The sequence below is a fragment of the Podarcis bocagei genome (genome assembly GCF_964188305.1).
Source record: "Podarcis bocagei genome assembly, chromosome: 12".
Taxonomy (NCBI): domain Eukaryota; kingdom Metazoa; phylum Chordata; class Lepidosauria; order Squamata; family Lacertidae; genus Podarcis; species Podarcis bocagei.
The window spans coordinates 12,783,562-12,805,724 of NC_138137.1; the positions used below are offsets into that span (position 1 = coordinate 12,783,562).

Here is a 22,163-nt window from a genome sequence, read left to right on the forward strand (position 1 = left end):
CGAACCAGAGCAGCTCACGGAAACGCCATTTACCTTCCCGCCAGAGCGGCACCTATTTATCTGCTTGCACTTTGACGTGCTTTCGAACTGGTAGGTTGGCAGGAGCAGGGACCGAGCAACGGGAGCTCACCCCTTCATGGGGATTTGAACTGCCGACCAAGCCTTAGGCTCTGTGGTTTAACCCACAGCGACACCAGCATCCCCTTTTGTGATTATAACTACTTAATTCCTGAATCTAAGTCACAGGCTCACACCCTGTTCATATCTTGAATGTGCCCTTAAGACAGGATTTGTGAGGAAAGAGACAATGGGGAGGTTTCCCACTTTGACCTTAAAATTCTTATACACATGTCCAAATCTTCCTGATGTGTAGCTGCTTCATGGCTCTTTTTCAATCCTCTTCTCATCCCTCTGTTCTTTTTAAGCCATTTGCATAGCTATCCGCTCTTATAACTTGTTTCTAAAATAATGAATTCCCCCCTCTTTTCAACTTCCTTACTACTAGTTGGTAGCTAGTACTGTTCCTGCTCTTCCACCTTCTCCCTCCCTCTGCGCATGTTGGGCATTTTTTAAAGGGATTTTTCCCCCTTAAAAATAAAGTGGTACAGAAATATAATAAAACTAAATACACTCTGTCTACCATCGCAGCCACTTTTTAAAAGAGGGCGGGGCAGGGCTGTCACGTGAGCTGACCCTACCCGGAAGAGCCTGTTTGGGAGCCACGTGGTGGGCGTCCCCTTGCGCACGTGTGTTTGGCGCGTCGGAGTCGCCATGCCAGCCGGCTGGGGGGCTGCCTTCGCCGCCGGGGCCGGTCTGTTGGGGGCGCTGGCCGCCTGCTCCGCAAAGCTGGCCCTGGGGGCGGATTACCTGCGGGGAGCCTGCGCCGCGGTTGTCGGAGGCGAGGAGGCGGCCTCTGGTGCCTGCTCCTGGGTAAGACGCGGCCTCTGCTCCCTCTCGAGGGCAGGATCGGGCGCAGCAGCGCTACGTTTGGGCAGCTGGGGAGGGATTTGTGGCCCGTTTGTCCCGGAAGAGACGAAAAAAATTAATGGATGGATGTAGCGACGCGCGCAAAAGCAGCTGGGAAAGCTCTCCAAGCGACGTTCCGAAAGCGCATCAGTTTTCATCCGTGCGTCTCATCCTACGCTGTGCTTTTAGTGTCTCTGGGTCTGATCCGTTTCCTGGCCACGGATCGCGCGCGTACACACACACACACACACACGGTTTTACATAGGGGAAAGCAGAGATTTAAAAGAAACACGGCAAGCGCCCCGATGGTCCCGGTTTGTGCAAAGTTTTGGAGACGTCTTTATAAACTCGTTGCTTTGCGCGCGCCAGAATTGCCAGTCTTGTCTGGGGTTTGGGGTGTCTTAGGAATTAAATTTTCGGCCGGGAGGCAATTTTCTAAGGCAGAGGGGAGTCGTGGCTTTTCAGTGAAACAAAAGCATCACATTGGAGCTTCAGAGACTGAGCTGTGCGTTGGGAAATCTCATGTGCGAGTCTCACTTTTGCCATGAGGTGGCTCTCGAGTACTCCCTCTCCAGCTGCAATATGGTGAAGAATCGTAATACTGAGGTTCTTGTAGGTCTGCAATTTGATCAGAGATGGGGAACCTTGCTGTAAAGTCAGCCCCGAATTTAGGGAGCTGTGGGTGGTTCCCCCGCATAGGGCACCTTTCTGACAGGGTGAATAATAATAATATCGAGATCCATTAAAAAAGGAATGTTACCAAAAGGAACTATGGTGAAAATAAGAAATATCTAGGGGGAGTGGCAAAGGTCCTTGCTTAGGGCACCAGATTACCAAAGTCTGCCACTGGTCAAGTCAACTCCAGCTTTCAAAAATAAGAACCGTAGTGTCTTCCGCTAAAGGCATCCAAACACAGAGTGCAGAAGTGCTGCAGCTTGTGGGAAATGGTATCCCTTTTTTTGCAGATGACATAAGAAACCTGTTACAGATAGGTAGCCGTGTTGGTCTGCCATAGTCAAAATAAAAAAATTCCTTCCAGTAGCACCTTAAAGACCAACTAAGTTAGTTCTTGGTATGAGCTTTCGTGTGCATGCACACTTCTTCAGATACACTGAAACAGAAGTTGCCAGATCCTTCTATATAGTGAGAAGGTGGGGAGGGGTATTACTCAGAAGAATCCAATGTCTTTGTTCAAATCAGGTCTCTCGATTGGACATTCTATACAAGATCTCAAAGTAGCTGTTTTACTACAAAGGAATTTCAGAAATAGACTGGAAAGAGAAGCTGCTGAATTGCAACTCATTACCAAACTTAAAACCATGGAGAGACCTGGTTTGAACAAAGACATTGGATTCTTATCCCATTATACATGACTAAGCCATTTCTCACCTTCTCACCCCTTGCCTTTTCCTGTAAGACCTATTACAGTCGTTAAGAGTCGTCAACAGGCTCATCTCAGCTATCTGCCAATCTCCCATTCCCACCACCCTTCTGAGTAATACCCCTCCCCACCTTCTCACTATATAGAAGGATCTGGCAACTTCTGTTTCAGTGTATCTGAAGAAGTGTGCATGCACACGAAAGCTCATACCAAGAACTAACTTAGTTGGTCTTTAAGGTGCTACTGGAAGGAATTTTTTTATAAGAAACCTGAGCATTGTGAGGCCCCCATTCTGTGGCTTCTCCCCAGCCAGCCAGCTTCCTGATGGTTGGTGCTGGAGGAGCTACAGTTCAGGCGGCATTGCCCTGAGCTTTTCACGGGACTCCAGCTCCCACAGCGCAGCTTACCTGCAAAGGTAAATTTCAGGATCAAAGTAAAGTTGGGTGGATCTCCTGATCTTTTCTTTAAAAAATAAATAGATGAAATGCAGCCACCGTGGGCCACCAGCTTCTTCATTCTTTCCTTCCAGCACAGAATTGCCCTCCTCTTCAGTATGTTTGCCCTGTAGTTGGAGGACAAGGAAGCATCATTCTGCCTTCAGCTTCTCAGAGGGTATAAATGCTGTACTTAAAAAAATCATAACTAAAATTATGCAGCAAACAGTAAGTGTGGAGGAGGGCAAATCAGAAAATCAATACAGTGGTTCCTCGGGTTACAGGCGCTTCTGGTTATGCGATTTTGGGTTGCGCACTGCACCAAACCCGGAAGTACCGGAATGGGTTACTTCCAGGTTTCGGCGCATGCGCAGCAGCACCAAATTATGACCCGTGCATGCACAGACGCGGCAGGTTGCGAACGTGCCTCCCGCACAGATCACGTTCGCAACCCGAGGTTCCACTGTACGTGGGAGAGGGTGAAATACCCCAGGACTACAATTTTGTAGCCTGAATTTCCTTAGGAATGTGCCCATTGGGAGACCCAGCCACAGATCTCCTGTGTAACATGTAGTTTGTCCTTAGATCCTCCTGGAAGATGCTTTTTTCCTCCTCTCTTGGCACACAGTGGGAAATGGATTGCTTGCCCATTCATCTTTAAGGTACAACACAAAAGCCTGCCTGGGTGGCCACCGGGTAACCGAAGGCACCCAAAGGTGTGGCAGAGGCCAGTTAATCCCCACGGTGAAGCAACGCCTTTCTCTTCTCTGTTTATTCAAAGGACCATTTCTTTGTGCCCATTCCGTGCTTGATTCTCCCACCCGCACCCATTTCTTTTCCTTCTGGTATTCTGTCAGGTCCACCTTATGTAAGCTGCCTGCTGCGTAGGGCAGACCCACAAAGGCAGGATTTGCATTAACAACAGAAACCACATGTCCCTGTACATATTCACAGAGATTTTCAGGGTCATTTGCCCGTGGAGTTTCATCCTTGACAGACACACTTGGGACCCAAAGATGCAGTGGGAAATGCCTGAGGCAGGGTTTGGGTCATGCTGCAAGTCCATAATAATTATAAATCATAATGATTTATTGACTTTTAGAAGACATCTGAAGGCAGCCCTGTTTAGGGAAGTTTTTAATGTTTGAAGTTTTATTCTGTTTAATATTTTGTTGGGAGCCACCCAGAGTGGCTGGGGAAACCCAGCCAGATGTGTGGGCTATAAATAAGTTGTTGTTGTTGTTGTTGTTGTTGTTATTACAGTGGTGCCTCGCAAGACGAAATTAATTCGTTCCACAAGTCTCTTCGTCTTGCGAGTTTTTCGTCTTGCGATGCACGGTTTCCCATAGGAATGCATTGAAAATCAATTAATGCGTTCCTAGGGAAACCGCCTTCAGACCAGGTCCCCGGACCTCTTCTGAAGGCTGGGGGGGGGGACAAGGGCTTTTCTTCCCACCCCCAGCATTTTAAAAAACCCCGGGACAGCGGAGGACTTCTCCGCTGTCCGGGCGATCTTAAAATGCTGGCGGGCGGCATTTTAAAATCGCCCGGGACAGCGGAGGACTCCTACGCGCTGTGTTTCTCCGCTCTCCCGGGAAGGCAGGCAGGGGGGAACAAAGACTTTCGCCCCCCCGCCCGCCTTCAGAAGGTGTTCCCTCCCCGCCGCCTGGCTTCGGAACGATGCTCCGAAGCCCAGCGGCGGGGGCAGGTGTTCCCTCCCCGCCGCCCGGCTTCGGAACGATGCTCCGAAGCCCAGCGGCGGCGGGAGGAGGCGTTCCCGCCCCACCGCCCGGCTTCGGAGGAGGTCCGAGGACAGTGGGGAAGACGCACTGTGCTTCCCCGCTGTCCCGGATATTTCCCTATGGGCTGTCGTCTTGCGAAGCAAGCCCATAGGGAAATTCGTCTTGCGAAGCGCCTCCAAAACGGAAAACCCTTTCGTCTAGCGGGTTTTCCGTCTTGCGAGGCGTTCGTCTTGCGAGGTACCACTGTATTATTATTTATTTATTTATTTGTTTACTTACTTACTTATTTTATTTATATCCCAGCCATCTGACTGGGTTTTCCCAGCCACTCTGGGTGGCTCGCAACAGAATAATAATAATAATAGTAATCATAAAAACGATAAAGCATCCAACATTAAAAACTTCCCTAAACAGGGCTGCCTTCGCATTACCATTCAAGAAGGGGAAATGAGGCTATCTTTTAGACCATCCATGAAGGTGGACATACAATCATACAATCGTATTCCCCTGTGTGTTTGCATTTATATTATGGTGGCCCGAGCACGGAACCTGCACCTTAAAATAGCAGTGTGGAAGAGGGAATTGCATGACAAGCTACCACTCTTCCTCACACCCATTAAAGACGCAGAGCCCTGTCCTCCTTTGCTTCGGGCCAGCCTAAGATGCTGTGTACTCATGAACTGGCAGGATGCTGACAGTGAGCACACCGGAGAGAGGGGGGCAGTGGTCTGTGGGGAACAGTACCAGCCGGGAGACAAGAGTCAGAGGCAGGAGAAGCTTCGGAGCTGGAGGGAGAGGCAGGCTGGGCAAACGGAAGTGTTTCCCCACCCTCTCCTGCACCACTGTTTCCTAGAACCAGAAGGGGGCTGAAAAGGGATGAGCAGAGGACGTTGCCACACAGGCACAGTCTCTGGCTGCCTGCATGCAGCCCAACAGGGGAAGGTACATAAACTGGTGGAGGGAGAGTGATCCCCTGTTGCTGCAATTGGTCCACAGAGTGCAGATCTGGGAACAGCTGCCTAGTCGCTAGATTGGTGTGTGTAGGAATCCAGAGCTGTAGAAGCGACTGTGTTATCTTTGTCAATAAAGAGTTGCATTGCCTGGAAAGTGCCCTTGACATGTGTCCAGTGCTTCCTTGGGCCTGTGTGAGGGTGTAAGCTGCTTTGCCTCTACGTGTGTGGTTCTGTTTAAATCAATTTGCTCTGTGTGCGTATGGCATGTGTACGGATATCTCTGTCCCCCACAACAGGGCAATAAGCATGCAAATCTCACCTGAAGTTGCAAAAGCTATTTGCTAATAGGAAAGATTATTTGCCAAGCGCAATCGGACTTCGCTCAGAGTAAATACTTCAGAACTTGCCAATCAGAGTTTGTTTGAAGAAGGGTTCCTTGGAATGCTAAATTTAGTTGAGAAATGCTTAGTCAGTTTTTTTTCATTTGGCTAAGCTGTTTCCTGAATTGTAGAAGAAAGATCCTGCTCAAGAATGCTTGAATTGGGTGATGTCTCCTCACATTTAAAACTCTTGACAGGGTCATCCATAATCTTTTAGTATTCCACTCTGAGTTGTTTATATCACTGGCTTCTGAACCAGAGTGAATCCAGATCAGAACTTGGCTTTAGCTAACTCTGAGGAAATATGGGGCACATAGGTAATTATATATAATACACCAACAAAGATCTAAACTGGGGCCAGAGTGGTCTTGTTTCTACTGACCCATTTTGCTTTCTTTACACTTATGCGTAAAAAGCAGCTGATTCTCCCCCCTGCCCAAGCAAGCCTGTTTCCGTAGCTGTTGCAGAAGAAGTGAAGCCATTTCCTCCACAGGACAGAAGCCGATGGAGCTAGCAAGGCAGAGCGCTTTGACCCTGCTTGGCCAGCTCAGTCACTTACCTGGAGGGAATTTCTGGCTGCCAGCGGTGACCAAATGAGTGGTTAAAAACAAGGCTCCGTCGGATGCCGTTGGAGTCTCCTTCTTTGGAGGTCTTTAAGCAGAGGCTTGACAACCATATGTCAGGAGTGCTCTGATGGTGTTTCCTGCTTGGCAGGGGGTTGGACTCGATGGCCCTTGTGGTCTCTTCCAACTCTATGATTCTATGATTCTAGGATGCATCATAACCTTCTGAATAAAGTTGACCACTGACTGTTTGTACTTCTGAAATTTATGCCATCACGCACGGCTGTGAGTTTGTTCTTCCAGAAGGATAGACTATAAAAGTTGACTTTGTAACTCTGGCTCCTAGAGTCCATAAGGACGTGCCTTCTTTTCCTCCAAACTCCAGCCATCGCCTCTGTGATCCTAAATTGTATGGAGGAAGATATGTTGTTGTTGTTTAGTCGTTTAGTCATGTCTGACTCTTCGTGACCCCATGGACCAGAGCACGCCAGGCACTCCTGTCTTCCACTGCCTCCTGCAGTTTGGCCAAACTCATGCTGGTAGCTTCAAGAACACTGTCCAACCATCTCGTCCTCTCGTCCCCTTCTCCTTGTGCCCTCCATCTTTCCCAACATCAGGGTCTTCCAGGGAGTCTTCTCCTCTCATGAGGTGGCCAAAGTATTGGAGCCTCAGCTTCAGGATCTGTCCTTCCGGGGAGTACTCAGGGCTGATTTCCTTCAGAATGGATAGTAGTATGAAGAATGGAGTAGTATGAAGACATACTACTACTATTTTCTTGGCCTCTTCTGGAGTTCTCCTTCATTCATTCATTCATTCATTCATTTGTCTCGTTCTCTGTATAAAGACTTGATGGATGAGATTATCACCCCTCTTTTATTGTCCATTCCGGGTCGCCCAACCACCGCCACAGTGTCCTTTCTCTTGGCAGATCAAGATGAGCAGATGACAGCAAAGGTTGCAAGGTTTTTGGCTGGGGCAATCAGAATAAGGTCCACTATTTGACTATGGATTCAAAACCCTAAAATGTATTTTATATAATTGACTTTTCCTATTCTTTGTATATCGTATTGTTGTTTTATTGCTATAGCCGATGGCTGACGCAAATAAAGATTGATTCATTCATTCTTCCCCTGAAGAACTTCATACAAACCGAAGAATTGACCTGTGCCACAAACTAGATTTAATGCATACTCATAACAGAGTGCGCTGTAAAGTGATACCTATAGTCTTTTATATACTAAACTTTTATGCTCTTCCACATCCGTTTAATGCTCCTAACCCTTCTTTTAGATTCTTATAGTGTTTTTTATATACCTTCTGTTTTAATACTTTTTAGCTTTCCAAAATGAATGTACCCCACCCTACTCATGCTGGTCTATGACCGTAATAAAGATTTGATTGATTGAAAAGGAAGAATGGAAATTGCTCTGTCGCCATTGGCACAGCAGATCCAGAAGATTTTTTCTGCCTCCGCAGAGCTCCCTATTTTAGCAATGCAATTCCCTCAGATCTCCATCTCATGAAATGGGTGGGAAATGCAGTGCGGTTAAAATGTCCCTCCCCAATTGTTCCACAGTTGCCCATGATGCTTCGCATTGGATGCGGTGGCCTCGTGCTTGCATGCAACGCAGTCATGTGGACTTTCTTTGCCAAAGCCTTAAGGTACTCCTCCTCCTCGGCTACAGCAACTTTGACCTCAACAGCGTCTAACTTCATCTCTTCCGTAAGTACAAGTTACGCCTTAGGGACAGCCAGCGTGATCGGTCAAAGCATGTCCTGACTGCGTTTTTTAAAAAATTATTATTGTTTTTATTAAATATTTTCTTGAATTACAAAGTACGTACATTTGCATGATACTTTTGGAAGACCAGTTTTTGAGTGAAATGATGAATTGGCAGGAAATTCCTATACAGTGGTACCTCAGGTTACATACGCTTCAGGTTATAGACTCCGCTAACCCAGGAATAGTACCTTGGGTTAAGAACTTTGCTTCAGGATGAGAACAGAACTCATGCTCCGGCGGCGCGGCGGCAGCAGGAGGCCCCATTAGCTAAAGTGGTGCTTCAGGTTAAGAACAGTTTCAGGTTAAGAACAGACCTCCAGAACGAATTAAGTACTTAACCCGAGGTACCACTGTACACCTTTTCTGTTCTTGGGTACTGTATTCCCTTCTCTACTTTTGTAACATAAATCAGGCTAGGAGAAAGAGCCGCGCAATGAAATTTAAGAATTGAACCCCAATGCTGCTAATAATATAATACGTTAAACCAGCACAAAATAGTGAGGCGTTGCTGCTGGAGGAGAAAATGGTATTTTTAGTGGTGTTCCTTACTTTTAAAAAATGTATCTGAGCACGTATATGAATCCAGGTTGGCAACTTTGCTCAGTGCCACCTTTCAGAGTTGCTTTTAACTGAATCTCTGATAAGTCAGTCCAAATTTAATAGTGTCTTCTTGTAAAGTCTTTGGTTCAAAAACTCGCTTTCTGGAACCCCTTTAATAGGTGCTTGCGAGGCGTGTGAGATGAGCAAGGCAGTCTAGCAGAGGGATTCTTTAAGAAGAAGCTATTTGTTCCTAAGAAGGAAAACGAAATATCCAAATGTAAATGCAACGTAAAATTTTGGGATTAAAGCACCTATTTTTCTCCGATTTCAACGTACAGTGATACCTTGGTTCTCAAACACCTTGCTTCCAAACAACTTGGAACCCAGACACTGCAAACCTGAAGTAAGTGTTCCAGTTTGCGAACATTTTTTCAGAAGCCAAATGTGTTACGCTTCCAATTTGAATGCCACACTTCTGTTATGAGTGTTACTCTGAGGTCTGTCTGTTTTGGGCATTTATTTTGCTTTTTTCCTGGTTCTTTTTGTGGCTGTGTTCAGCTACAGATTGACTGATTGTGTGACCTGCAGTACATTGTTTATTGCTTTCGTTTTATGGATCAATGGTCTCGTAGTAAAATTCATGTTAAATTGCTGTTTTAAGGGTTATTTTTAAAAGTATGGAACGGATTGGTCCATTTTGCATTACTTTCTATGGGAAAGCACGCCTTGGTTTTGGAACGGACTTCCGGAACGGATTAAGTTTGAGAACCAAGGTACCACTGTATTCAGCTGCCCAGACCCCAGGGGTGGGGAACATCCAGCCAGTGGGCCAAGTTTGTTGCTATTATTACAATGTCTATCTTCTGCTCTTCCTTCCAAAGGAGTACAGGGTGGCAACTGCTTGAGCAGAAGTCTCCTTCTTGTCTTTTCAGGCTTTTCTTGGCAAGTTGCTCTTTGGAGAGACTCATGCCCTGTTGTGGTGGATAGGAATATCCTTAACCCTTCTTGGACTTTTGCTGCTCCACACGACACCACCCTTAGCAGAAGGAAAGAAGGAAAAGAAGAGATGAAAACTCACCTGTGGGTTAAAACAACCACCACTTGCTTTACCTAGCCTGTTACCTCTCACTTTTCTTCATTGGGATGGATTTTGAGCCGATATCGTCGTCGTACTGCAAAGACTACGGCATGGGTAGGCAAACTAAGGCCCGGGGGCCGGATGCGGCCCAATCGCCTTCTCAATCCAGCCCACGGATGGTCCAGGAATCAGCATGTTTTTACATGGGTAGAATGTGCCCTTTTGTTTAAAATGCATCTCTGGGTTATTTGCGGGGCATAGGAATTTGTTCATATTTTTCCCCCAAAATATAGTCCGGCCCCTCACAAGGTCTGAGGGACACTGGACCGGCCCCCTGCTAAAAAGGTTTGCTGACCCCTGGACTACGGGGACAAGGTGACAGTGCAACATAGTATGAAGGAGGAGGGCATTTGAGGAGAGACATTGGCATCTCCCTGGCCTCTGAGGTAACACTTTGGGGCATTTGGTAAATGGCAGTTAACCACAGAGCTAGACTTCAAATGTGGCCCAGAGCTATCAGGACTTCTTGAAGCAAATCTTCTTTCACAGTTTCTAGAGGGGATGCCATTGGTCCCTTTGGCTAGGCTGAGAAGTCAATGCATGTGTCTGGACCAACATGCGTGTCGAGCACTGACATGTATTCATACAGGCACTACCCACAGGCTTAGGCTCTTCGGCTAGCAGTGCCATTTCTCTAGAAAAAGAGTTGCCGGACCTCACCATGAACACCTCCTTTGTTCTCTTAGAATGGCAATGGCGCCCACCTGAGAGGTGCCAGAACTGAGTTCCAGCTGAAGAAAAGCCCTGACTGCTAGCATGCATTTGTTACAAATGTGTGTTTACCTGTAATCTTAATGCCCACGAGAAGTTCTCACACAGAAGAAATAAAGCAGGCATGTCCAAAGTCCATTTTGGGGGCCTAATCCAGCCCGCCATTCGGTTCAATTCGGCCCCTGTGGCAGTTTATTTCCTAGGGTAAACCCTAAAAAAAGCTGAACAACTTCAATCCAAAAAAAAGGTTGTCAATTTTGGTCAGCCCTCACGCATGTTCACTTCATCAAATCTGGCCCTCTTTGGAAAAAGTTTGGGCACCTCTGAAATAAAGGAAGACTGGTTTATTACATGAAATGAAAGCAACAGAATATACGAACGCTGCTTCAGACAGCAAAATTGCAGTTTAAGCAAACAGCATATCCTATACACCTTGATCTAAAGAGCGAGGGGATCCCTCACTATTCCCAGAAGCCAGCAGAAAGTGAGTGCACGATTTTGCCACAGAAGCCGCACTAGCGGGAAGGGAAGGGCTTTTTTCAGCCAGAACTTGTCAGAACTCAAATCCGGCCCAAGAGAACAAGGGAGGTGTTCATGGTGAGTTCCAGCACCTTTTTCCCCTAGAAAAATAGCACTGAAGAAGGGTATATGTGATCTGTAGTGAAGCACACAATCTGGCTGGTCCTTGTGAAAAATGGTCAGTGTTGGAGCTTTGAGAGCTAACCAGCCATTGAAAATCCAGGGTTGAAATACTATTCTGAACCAGTGCATTCTAATGGCGAAGGAAGTGGGGCTTTTAGATGAGCAATTCTTATAATTTCAATATTTCTATCGTTCTGTTGTCTCCTCCTAGAGTGTCCTGCCTGTTTCTCGTTTTGTTTATTCTGCTTAATTAAAAGTTGAAAGAATATAATCCTGGTGAGCTAAATGACTAAACTGGTTATCCTTGTTTGTTTACTGTCTTAAACCTATCTTGCTATTTATCTAGGTGGGAACCATTCTTCTACAGGAGGTGTTGATTAAATTTGGCCAGTAACTAGATTGCATGTGCTGATCTTGACACACAGGTGTTAGGAGCTCAAAATGTCTCCTTGATGCCTTCCAGGACAGGTTTGAGATAAGACTGGCACCGGGTTCAAGAAAAGTTCATAATGGAGATCTTTACTCATTAAGTTATGCCAGCCTTTACTCATGCCATGATCTACGGTAATAAACAATAGAAAAAGTTCAGATGGACACACACCTCTTCACACTAATTCTACATTTGCTTGCCTCTCCCACTTCACAGATTGTGTATGTATTTTACACCTAGTCTTTCTTTTATCTGTTCCAGTTTAACTGCACGTAATAGACTTTAAATGACAGAGCCAAACTTGAAAACACATGGATTGATGTTTCTGGGAACATTGCTTGGTATAATCCCGTAGCAACTGTTAGCACACCTTTTTTGTCTTCTCGGCACCTAACCTTCATTTGTTCAAATGTAATCAGACCCTGATAAGGCTGAATTTGAACCCAAATTCAGCCAGAGTCACTGAGCTAACCACCAACCGTGATGGCCCATTTGCCCATCTGTGAAATGGAAAGAGTATGTGACTTCCTTAGGGTTTGTGGTAGACCAGGTGTGGGGAACATGGTCTTCATTTCATGCAAGTGGTGAAGAATAAATGCAACAAGGAAGTGTGGTTTAGGCTGGAATCTTAAGGAATCTTTTTTTTTTTTTAAGATTTTTATTGATACAGCAAGAAAAAAGAAAAAAACACAAATACCAAATTACACACAGGAATAACCATAGAGACATAAGTTTCTTAGCAAACAATAAAACATATATTGGTCTTAACACTAAAGACCCGACCTCCTATCTATTCCATATTTTGATTTCATATTACTTATTGCCAATACACACTTTTATCATAATTAAACTTTTTCTTAATATATCTAATTTCTTATATCTACCTTGCAACTATTACTGAAGTTCCTCGAATGCTGCAACAGAATTTAAACTACTATATTTATTTTTCAGATATTCTTTGAAAACCTCCCATTTTGAAACAAATTCCTGTTTTGATTTATTCTTTATTTTTTCTGATAGACCATCTAATTCGGCATATTCTGTCAGCTTTCGGATCCAATCTTGAATAGAGGGGATTTCATTACTCTTCCATTTTGCCGCGATCAGAACTCAAGAATCTTAAAGGAAAGTGCAGGTATCTCAAAGCAAAAGATCTCAACGCACAGGGATCTCAAAAGCGCCTAATTTTCTGTGACACCACTGTTTGCCTGTTCATAAGACTTCTCGTGTCTGTTCTGTTCTTCCATAGAACATACTACATCAGGGTCTGTCTCACCTTTCTCAGAAAAAAATAATAATTACCCAGCGCACCCCTGGAAATCTACCTTCTTTAAGTGAACAAAGATGCAATGACAAATTTGTGTTTTTTTTATGTATCTATATTTCTACCTACATCCTACAACATAGGAAAGAAAGATGCTGTCGACGGACTTGACCACAGATCGGTTTTAACTTGCATTTTGTGTGTTTGTTTGGAAAATAAAGTAATCACTTCAACTTCAACTCTGCATTACATTGGTAAGCGTCATTACGCAACAGGTGAAACGTTGTGAATTTTCAAGAAATTCTTTCTTTATGCTTCCACACCCCCCCCCCTTATTTTTATTCATCGCCCCTCAATTGCACCCAAGGCTACTACCGCCCTGCCCCCCAGGATCATTCCAGAGTCCCCCAGGGGGGCGGTATCACCCACTTTGGGAAACACTGATTTACAGAAAAGGAAAATACAAAAATAATTGTTGCTCACTCGAGGAAGGAGCAGCTGGTCTGATCTCTGGTTTGCTTTAAGTCCCATCACTGTAGATCACCAAAAGGTTGGTATCAAAAGTACCAATTCACCAGGGTCCGGTAGCACAAGAGGCCAATGACTGACTGCTGCTTGACCAAATTGTAGCTTAAAAACTGGTAAAGGACCCCTGGACAGTTAGGTCCAGTTAAAAGGGGACCCTGGGGTTGCGGCGCTCATCTCACTTTCAGGCCAAGGGAGATGGTGTTTGTCCACAAACAGCTTTCTGGGTCATGTGGCCAATATGACTAAATCGCTACTGGTGCAACAGAACACCGTGATGGAAACCAGAGCGCATGGAAACTCCGTTTACCTTCCCGCTGCAGTGGTACCTATTTTTCTACTTGCACTGGTGTGCTTTCGAACTGCTAGGTTGGCAGGAGCTGGGACAGAGCAACGGGAGCTAACTCCGTCGTGGGGATTCGAACTGCCAACCTTCTGATTGGCAAGCCCAAGAGGCTCAGTGGTTTAGACCACAGCGCCACCCAGACCACCACATCAGTCTTTCCTGCTAACTAGCTTGACAGCCTGGCACCCTGACTTGTTCCCAATTGAGCTATGGCCTGTTTACTACTTGTCTTCTTCCTCTCTTATTTCTATCTCTGTTTGCAAATTGATCAAAAAGTAAATTCCGCTGAAACGGTGGAGCTTCCTTTCAAATAAATGTGTTTAGGAGTGAGCTGTGAATGTAAGAATATAAGAAAGGTTAAGTAACACGGTTGCTTCAGTGATTTTGGAGAAGAGACTCTGTTGCTCTATCACTCCAATCGAGCCATTTGCAGATTGGCAGCCCATCCGTTATTTGACATTTTAAATACGTTTGGGCAATCTCAGCAAATTGGAACATTGTTTTTCAACCAAGTTCCTTTCTGTGCCAGTCCCACAGCTAGAAGCCTTACCAGCAAGAGCTCCCGGGCTTGTCGTGGTTGGCAAGACTCCTCCATCTCTGACAAAAGCTTAAAGGTGACCTACAAAAAGCAAAATAGGGAGTTGGACTTGTGCCATTTGTCACCTTCCTTGGGTGACAAAGAGCATCGCCTTTTCAGTTCCTGATTCTCTCACAAAGCTATTCAGGCTTTTGCTTGTCTTGGAAGAATATAGATGATGAAAGAATTGTTGGCAAGATTTTGACAGCATGGAGAGAGAGAGAAATGAGGAGACACATATTTTTATTTGGCCTGCTAACTCTCTGTGGGAAGAAAAACACAAATATCTTGTTTGAAAATACAACGCTGCTTCTGGTTTTTTGTTTTCGAAAACATCATGGGGGGGGGGTAATTAATGTATTAGTTTGAAGACTTTTCCATTACAGGAGAGAGCAGAATACATTAACAAGCATCACATTGTACCCATTACAAGTGTAACCATCAAATATTCTCTCTTCAAAGTCACTAGAGATCAAATTTGTTGAAAGTGGAACAGGTTGTGCATGAAAAATCACACAGGAGAGAGTTTTAACAGGGCATCGTTGTTTTAGAGTCAGCATATATTGGCCGTTAGAACCATTTCCCCTGAAATATTTCCATAGATATTTTGGCCATTATAAGCAATTCTCATACGTTGCCAAATCACTGATACTTACCGTATATTGTTAAAAGCCTTGGGCATCTATTTGATGGGGAAGTGAAACAGAGATTTGCTGAGATAAAATAAATGAATAAAATTTGCTCTTTAGGAACACCAGCATTTTAATGGAAAAGGAGAAGATACTATAAGGCTGCATTTAGCTTGTAAACTGCCCGAAAAGCCATTTTGATAAAGGATAGTATTGACAGTTTATTTGAATCAGTGTTGGTGATCTGTTCAGGGTTTTGTGGCTCGCTGATATTTTCACCCTCCACCATGATACTGTTTAATGTGTCGCTGGTTTATAAAGTGTCTTATAAATTAAAAAATTAAATGATTTCTCTGAATGCATCCTTAGCCTGCCAGCCCTTGGGAGGCGAAAGGCAGGAGTAGAATAATAGGATGGTAGAGTTGGAAGAATTAGCCCAACTCTCTGCAATGCAAGAATCTTTTGCCTAATGTGAGTCTCACGACCCTGAGATTTAAGAGTCCTGTGCTCTACCGGTTGAGATATGCTCCCCGTACAAGGCCTCTCTTGGCATATGTACTTTGCAGCCTGTCCTGGGGGCTATTGTGCCGAGTCTATAATACAATACGGTAATCTTTATTGTCATTGTCCCATACAGAACAACAAAACTGAAAAAATCTACATTCAGAAACCAACAAGCCTTCTATCCCAGCCTGGTTAATCCCCTAAAAACTCTGATACCCCATAATTAAATACAATATACTCCCATAGAGACTACCTTACACTACGTTTAAAACCAAAATCGCATTTGGATAGAAACTGTTTCTCAGGCGGCTAGTCCTAGTCTTTATAACCCTGTACCTTCTTCCAGACAGCATCTTAAAAAGCAGAGACATCACCTTGCCAACAAAGGTCCATATAGTTAAAACTATGGTTTTCCCAGTAGTGATGTATGGAAGTGAGAGCTGGACCATAAAGAAGGCTGATCGCCAAAGAATTGATGCTTTTGAATTATGGTGCTGGAGGAGACTCTTGAGAGTCCCATGGACTGCAAGAAGATCAAACCAATCCATTCTTAAGGAAATTAGCCCTGAGTGCTCATTGGAAGGACAGATCATGAAGCTGAAGCTCCAATACTTTGGCCACCTCATGAGAAGAGAAGACTCCCTGGAAAAGACCCTGATGTTGGGAAAGATGGAGGGCACAAGGAGAAGGGGACGACAGAGGACGAGATGGTTGGACAGTGTTCTCGAAGCTACCAGCATGAGTTTGACCAAACTGCGGGAGGCAGTGGAAGACAGGAGTGCCTGGCGTGCTCTGGTCCATGGGGGCACGAAGAGTCAGACATGACTAAACAACAACACCTTCTTCCGGAAGGCAGAAGATGAAAGAGATCATTTCCGGGATGTGCACTATCCTGCAATAATAATAATAATAATAATAATAATAATAATTTATTATTTATACCCCGCCCATCTGGCTGGGCCTCCCCAGCCACTCTGGGCGGCTTCCATAAAAACCAAAAATACAGTAAAATGTCACACGTTAAAAACTTCCCTGAACAGGGCTGCCTTAAGATGTCTCCTGAATGTCAGGTAGTTGTTTATCGCTTTGACATCTGCTGGAAGGGCAGCAGCTTGCTTGTGACACCTGGAAGCATAGATTTGATCCAAGGTGGGAAGAGTGCACCCAGTTATTCTCTCCGCAGTCTTTACAACCTTGGACAGCATTGTTTTTTCCCTGACCGTGCAGCTCCCAAACCACACACAGAGACCATAAGTTAATACATTCTCGACAGTGCAATGGTAAAATGCCACCAACAGGTAAAATGCCACCTTTGAGAGATTGTTTTCCGGGGGATTCTCAGAAAATATAACCTGTGCTGTGCTCTCTGCATCAGGTCTTTACTGTTTACTCCCCAGGTTAGGTCTATGGAGAACCGGTCTCTTGAAAAACGGCATTTGTATTGACAAAAGCCTTAATCCTTTGGCTGCCACAAACACCTAGCATTGCCTTTTGACTTGCACTCATGCAGTTGATGGAGACACTGGCATCTTTTTCTCTGCTGAGACCCAAAATCACCCCTCTCTCTTTTTCTGGCAGTGTATTCTTGCGTGAAAGATAAACCAGAAAGTCCAGTTGATGATGCTTTCTTCCAGGCATGTCAGACCATAGTCTTTGCAGGTTCCCAAATGTGGGTTTCCTCCAAGTGAAGCCAGGACTTACAAAAATAAACCTTTGTACAGTAGTGGCAAGAAGATCAAACCTATCCGTTCTTAAGGAAATCAGCCCTGAGTGCTCACTGGAAGGACAGATCGTGAAGCTGAGGCTCCAATGCTTTGGCCACCTCATGAGAAGAGAAGACTCCCTGGAAAAGACCCTGATGTTGGGAAAGATGGAGGGCACAAGGAGAAGGGGATGGCAGAGGACGAGATGGTTGGATAGTGTTCTCGACGCTACCAGCATGAGTTTGACCAAACTGCGGGAGACAGTGGAAGACAGGAGTGCCTGGCGTGCTCTGATCCATGGGGTCATGAAGAGTCAGACACGACTAAACAACTAAACAACAACAACATTGTTACCCAGTGAAATTCCCTTTGTTTTAGGATGACCTGAAATTCACAGCGTGTTGTGATGGCCTGGGGCTCGGGCTTGGACTTGGAACCAGAGGAGTCTCAGTCTGCACCGGATCCTTTGCCTCAGGCGTCATCTGAACCAAGTCTGGGGCCTGATCCTGAAGAGTTCCAGTCTACACAGGTTCCCCTGCAACAAACACCAGCTGGGCCGAGTCAGGGGCCTGAGCATGCCCTGGCTCCAGATGCGGGGATTACCTCATTGCCTTCAGCTGGGCAATCACTTACAGCTGCTCCACCACCGGTTGGGTCAGGGGAGGCTGAGGTGGCCCCTGGGTCTAGTAACCCGCCGACGTCTCCTGAGCTGCAGAGACTGAGGTCTGAGAGAAGAAGAGACCTGATACTCGCAGGAGGAGTGCTCGCCTTTGGGCAAAACAGGGAGGTGAGTTGCAGGGGAATCAGGATCGGCCGTTACCCGACAAATATAAAAGGCTGTAAGACCCCCATCCCAGATTGCGGGAGCAACATTGCTGTATGCCAGATCCTGCCTGAGATCCTGTACCTGTCCTTGCCTGGTTTCCTGCCTCATGCCCTGCCTTGGCCCTATCGGACTGACTCCTAGCGGAACCTTCGGATTCTGGACCCGTCCTGGACCACGTTTCACAGGTTATCCCCGGGCCCAGCACACCTGTTGTACTTGGAAAGAGAATTACATGAAAATGATGTACACAGTGGTATTTGACTCCTACCAAGCTGGCAAAAACGTATAGGACAAGTACAAATACCGTACTTTTCGTCCCATAGGGCGCACCGGCCCAAAGGACGCACCTAGGTTTTTTTGGGGGAAATAAATCCCACTGTGGCGGGAAGGTAAACAGAGTTTCCATGTGCTCTAGTTTCCGTCACGGTGCACCATTGCACCAGAAGCGGTTCAGCCATGCTGACCACATGACCCAGAAAGCTGTCTGTGGACAAACACCAGCTCCCTTGGCCTGAAAGCGAGATGAGTGCTACAATTCCATAGTCGCCTTTCATAGAATCATAGAATCCTCGAGTTGGAAGAGACCACAAGGGCCATCGAGTCCAACCCCCTGCCAAGCAGGAAACACCATCAGAGCACTCCTGACATATGGTTGTCAAGCCTCTGCTTAAAGACCTCCAAAGTAGGAGACTCCACCACACTCCTTGGCAGCAAATTCCACTGTCGAACAGCTCTTACTGTCAGGAAGTTCTTCCTAATGTTTAGGTGGAATCTTCTTTCTTGTAGTTTGGATCCATTGCTCCGTGTCCGCTTCTCTGGAGCAGCAGAAAACAACCTTTCTCCCTCCTCTATATGACATCCTTTTATATATTTGAACATGGCTATCATATCACCCCTTAACCTCCTCTTCTCCAGGCTAAACATGCCCAGCTCCCTTAGCCGTTCCTCATAAGGCATCGTTTCCAGGCCTTTGACCATTTTGGTTGCCCTCCTCTGGACACGTTCCAGTTTGTCAGTGTCCTTCTTGAACTGTGGTGCCCAGAACTGGACACAGTACTCCAGGTGAGGTCTGACCAGAGCAGAATACAGTGGCACTATTACTTCCCTTGATCTAGATGCTATACTCCTATTGATGCAGCCCAGAATTGCATTGGCTTTTTTAGCTGCCGCGTCACACTGTTGGCTCATGTCAAGTTTGTGGTCAACCAAGACTCCTAGATCCTTTTCACATGTACTGCTCTCAAGCCAGGTGTCCCCCATCTTGTATTTGTGCCTCTCATTTTTTTTTGCCCAAGTGCAATACTTTACATTTCTCCCTGTTAAAATTCATCTTGTTTGTTTTTGCCCAGTTCTCTAATCTGTCAAGGTCGTTTTGAAGTGTGATCCTGTCCTCTGGGGTGTTAGCCACCCCTCCCAGTTTGGTGTCATCTGCAAATTTGATCAGGATGCCCTTGAGTCCATCATCCAAGTCGTTGATAAAGATGTTTGACTGGACTCACCATCAAGGGGTCCTTTACCTCCCCCCCTTTTTTTTTACTAATTACCACTTTTAACTGTGTGTGATGGTGGGGGAAGCCGTGTTAGAACCAGCTATCTATACCAACTTGTATCACAGAAAACGTGCTACCTATATGCTATGTCTATATGCCTTAAACTAAACCCATATCCCAGCAGTGGGGACGTAATTGTTTCCGAAGAGCTGGCCTTGGAAATCCTAGCCTTGAGGCTTCACAAACCAGCCACTTTGTGGAGTCATATACCAAAGGTGGAGAGGTGTTAGGTCAATAATTTTTCTTCTTCTCTTGGACAATTATGGGTTTTAGATATGTTTACTCCCAATCAATATTTGCTGTACTCAGCAGTCCACAACTTATGACCGCTGAAACATTATTATTTGCTTTAGGTGTTGACTGGTTCAGAAAAAAGGTGGTGTCTGTTTCTGTAATCTCTGCAGTGTAAAGAAACAGGTAACTAACTTTATACAGTAAAAACTCTCTAGGTTGAAATGGGCAATAAAACACTTTTTCAGCAATAGTCCTTTGAAAGTCAGGACTGAAATTAGCACCCTTCAACTTAATGGTTATTTTTCTTCTTCTTTACCCTTTTAAAGATCATGAATGGCAAATGCTATGAACGAAAGCTTCTTTTTTACCAAACACTTCCTTAAAATAGAGAAGATTAACATAGAGCGCATTGCAATAGTCCGAGCAGGAGATAACCAGCGCATGCACCATTCTGGCAAGAAGGGTCTCAGCCGGTGTTATATGGTCTCGGCAGCCGCTCCCAGTCACCAGTCTAGCTGCCACATTCTGGATTAGTTGTAGTTTCCGGGTCACCTTCAAAGGTAGCCCCACGTAGAGCGCATGGCAGTAGTCCAAGCAGGTGATAACTAGAGCATGCACCACTCTGGCGAGACAGTCTGCGGGCCAGTAGGGTCTCAGCCTGCGTATCAGATGGAGCTGATAAACAGCTGTCCTGGACACAGAATTGACCTGTGCCTCCATGGACAGCTGTGAGTCCAGAATGACTCCCAGGCTACGCACCTGGTCCTTTAGGGGCAAGGTTACCCCATTCAGGACTAGGGAGTCTTCCACACCTGCCCACCCCCATCCCCAGAAACAGGACTTCTGTCTCGTCAGGATTCAACTTCAATCTGTTAGCCGCCATCCATCCTCCAACCATCTCCAGACACACATTTTTATTTGTGTGTCCTTAAACTATCAGCTGCTGTAAGGCCCAAGCAGGAAGCATAATTTCAGTGTTTATGCAAAGGCAATTAGCCCTTTCTCTTTGTGTTGCTATTCTGCTGAAAATGGTTTCAGACGATGGACTTGTAAAAGGGTAAAAGAATATTGGGAAATAATTTATAATGAATTGGGAAAAAGAATGTTTTAAAGTACTTTCCCCCCAAAAACAAAGTCCTTTTTGTTGGGGATAATTCAGATGGAAATTCCCAGGTGTCAAAAAAGACTATTTATGTATGCCACTACTGTGGACCGTGTTTTGTTAGTCCAAAAATGGAAAATGAGTGAGGTCCCAACTAAAGAAGAATGACAGCTTAAACCGATTGAACACACGCAGCTCGCAGACTTAACTTATACAATAACAGAACAAGAAGAATATATGTTTAAAGAAGATTGGAGAATGTTTAATGTATATATGGTTGAAGTTTGTGACATTTGAAAACGTTGGCAGCATTAAGAAAAATTCAACAGTGTAAATAAGTTTTGATGGATGTAAAAATGGAATACTGAATGGCTTAGTTCAGGCACAGGCAAACTCCTGCTCTCCAGATGTTTGGGACTATAATTCCTATCATCCCTAGCTAACAGGACCAGTGGTCAGGGATGATGGGAATTGTAGTCCCAAACATCTGGAGGGCCGAAGGTTGCATATGCCTGGCTTAGTTTATGTAAAATATGCATAGATCTATGGCATGCAAATTGAACCATGGAAGAAGAAGAAGGGAAGTCATTGCTGTTTTAAGGTTGTTCAAATGAGTATTCTAAAATGTAAAATAGAAAAAAAAATATACAAAAAAGAAAGAAAGAAAATGGTTTCGGATGAGCTGCTTAAAGTTGGTCAATCTGGCTGGCGAGGCTTCAGCCAGGCACATCCTCCTGTTGTAAGGGGAATGACAATTGTTGTGCTTCCATGGAGACTAATGGTTACATCTGTTTGATTTTTTTCTCAGGGGCAAGTGGGGGCCACATACCAGTGGTGGGTGAGCCCCAAAGACCAAAGCACACAAATGACACAATAACTTGGCCATGCCAGAAGAGTTTGCAGTGTTTCCTCACTGAGCTAAGAAAGAGGCTGCCTGTTTTCAGCGCACAGCAGAGAAACTAGCTGCTTCTTCCTCTTCTTCTTCTTCTTCTTCTTCTTCTTCTTCTTCTTCTTCTTCTTCTTCTTCTGGATCCACACATCCTTCCACAGTGGGGACATAGGTTTCTGGGCAGGAGTTGATCACAGTGAGTGTTTGCCAAGCGTGCCTTCCTCTTAGCACGTTTCTCCCTTTCATCTTGAGTTTGAGTGTCTTCAAAGCCCACGACACCTTGGGTAAAGGCTGCTCTCCAACTGGAGCGCTCAAAGAGTGAGACACAACAACAACAGGGTTCGAAATTCA

General features: G+C 45.3%; 1 protein-coding gene across 5 annotated transcripts; it reads left to right on the forward strand.

Annotated features, from left to right (window-relative positions):
- Nucleotides 1–732: 732 nt before the first annotated feature.
- TMEM42 (transmembrane protein 42) lies at nt 733–21,899 on the forward strand. 5 transcript variants are annotated; one of them, XR_014000959.1, is made up of 5 exons: nt 733–930; nt 7,996–8,142; nt 9,675–9,934; nt 12,684–12,798; nt 12,913–13,166. XR_014000959.1 is itself a non-coding variant. In XM_081165008.1 (3 exons), the coding sequence occupies exons 1-3, from the start codon at nt 772–774 to the stop codon at nt 9,810–9,812; spliced, it is 444 nt and encodes a 147-aa protein (XP_081021134.1). In that variant the 5' UTR covers nt 733–771; the 3' UTR covers nt 9,813–11,504. The 5 variants fall into 5 exon arrangements, 1 of the variants encoding a protein (XP_081021134.1); XR_014000957.1 differs by lacking the exons at nt 12,684–12,798; nt 12,913–13,166 and adding an exon at nt 21,732–21,899; XR_014000958.1 differs by having other exon boundaries at nt 12,684–13,166.
- Nucleotides 21,900–22,163: the final 264 nt, after the last annotated feature.

Bases quoted from the DNA above. Each gene is read 5' to 3' on its own strand.
- TMEM42 (XM_081165008.1), top strand. From the start codon at position 772: ATGCCAGCCGGCTGGGGGGCTGCCTTCGCCGCCGGGGCCGGTCTGTTG. The intron at 931-7,995 runs GTAAGACGCGGC...ATTGTTCCACAG, and splicing joins CCTCTGGTGCCTGCTCCTGG to TTGCCCATGATGCTTCGCAT. The intron at 8,143-9,674 runs GTAAGTACAAGT...TTGTCTTTTCAG, and splicing joins CGTCTAACTTCATCTCTTCC to GCTTTTCTTGGCAAGTTGCT.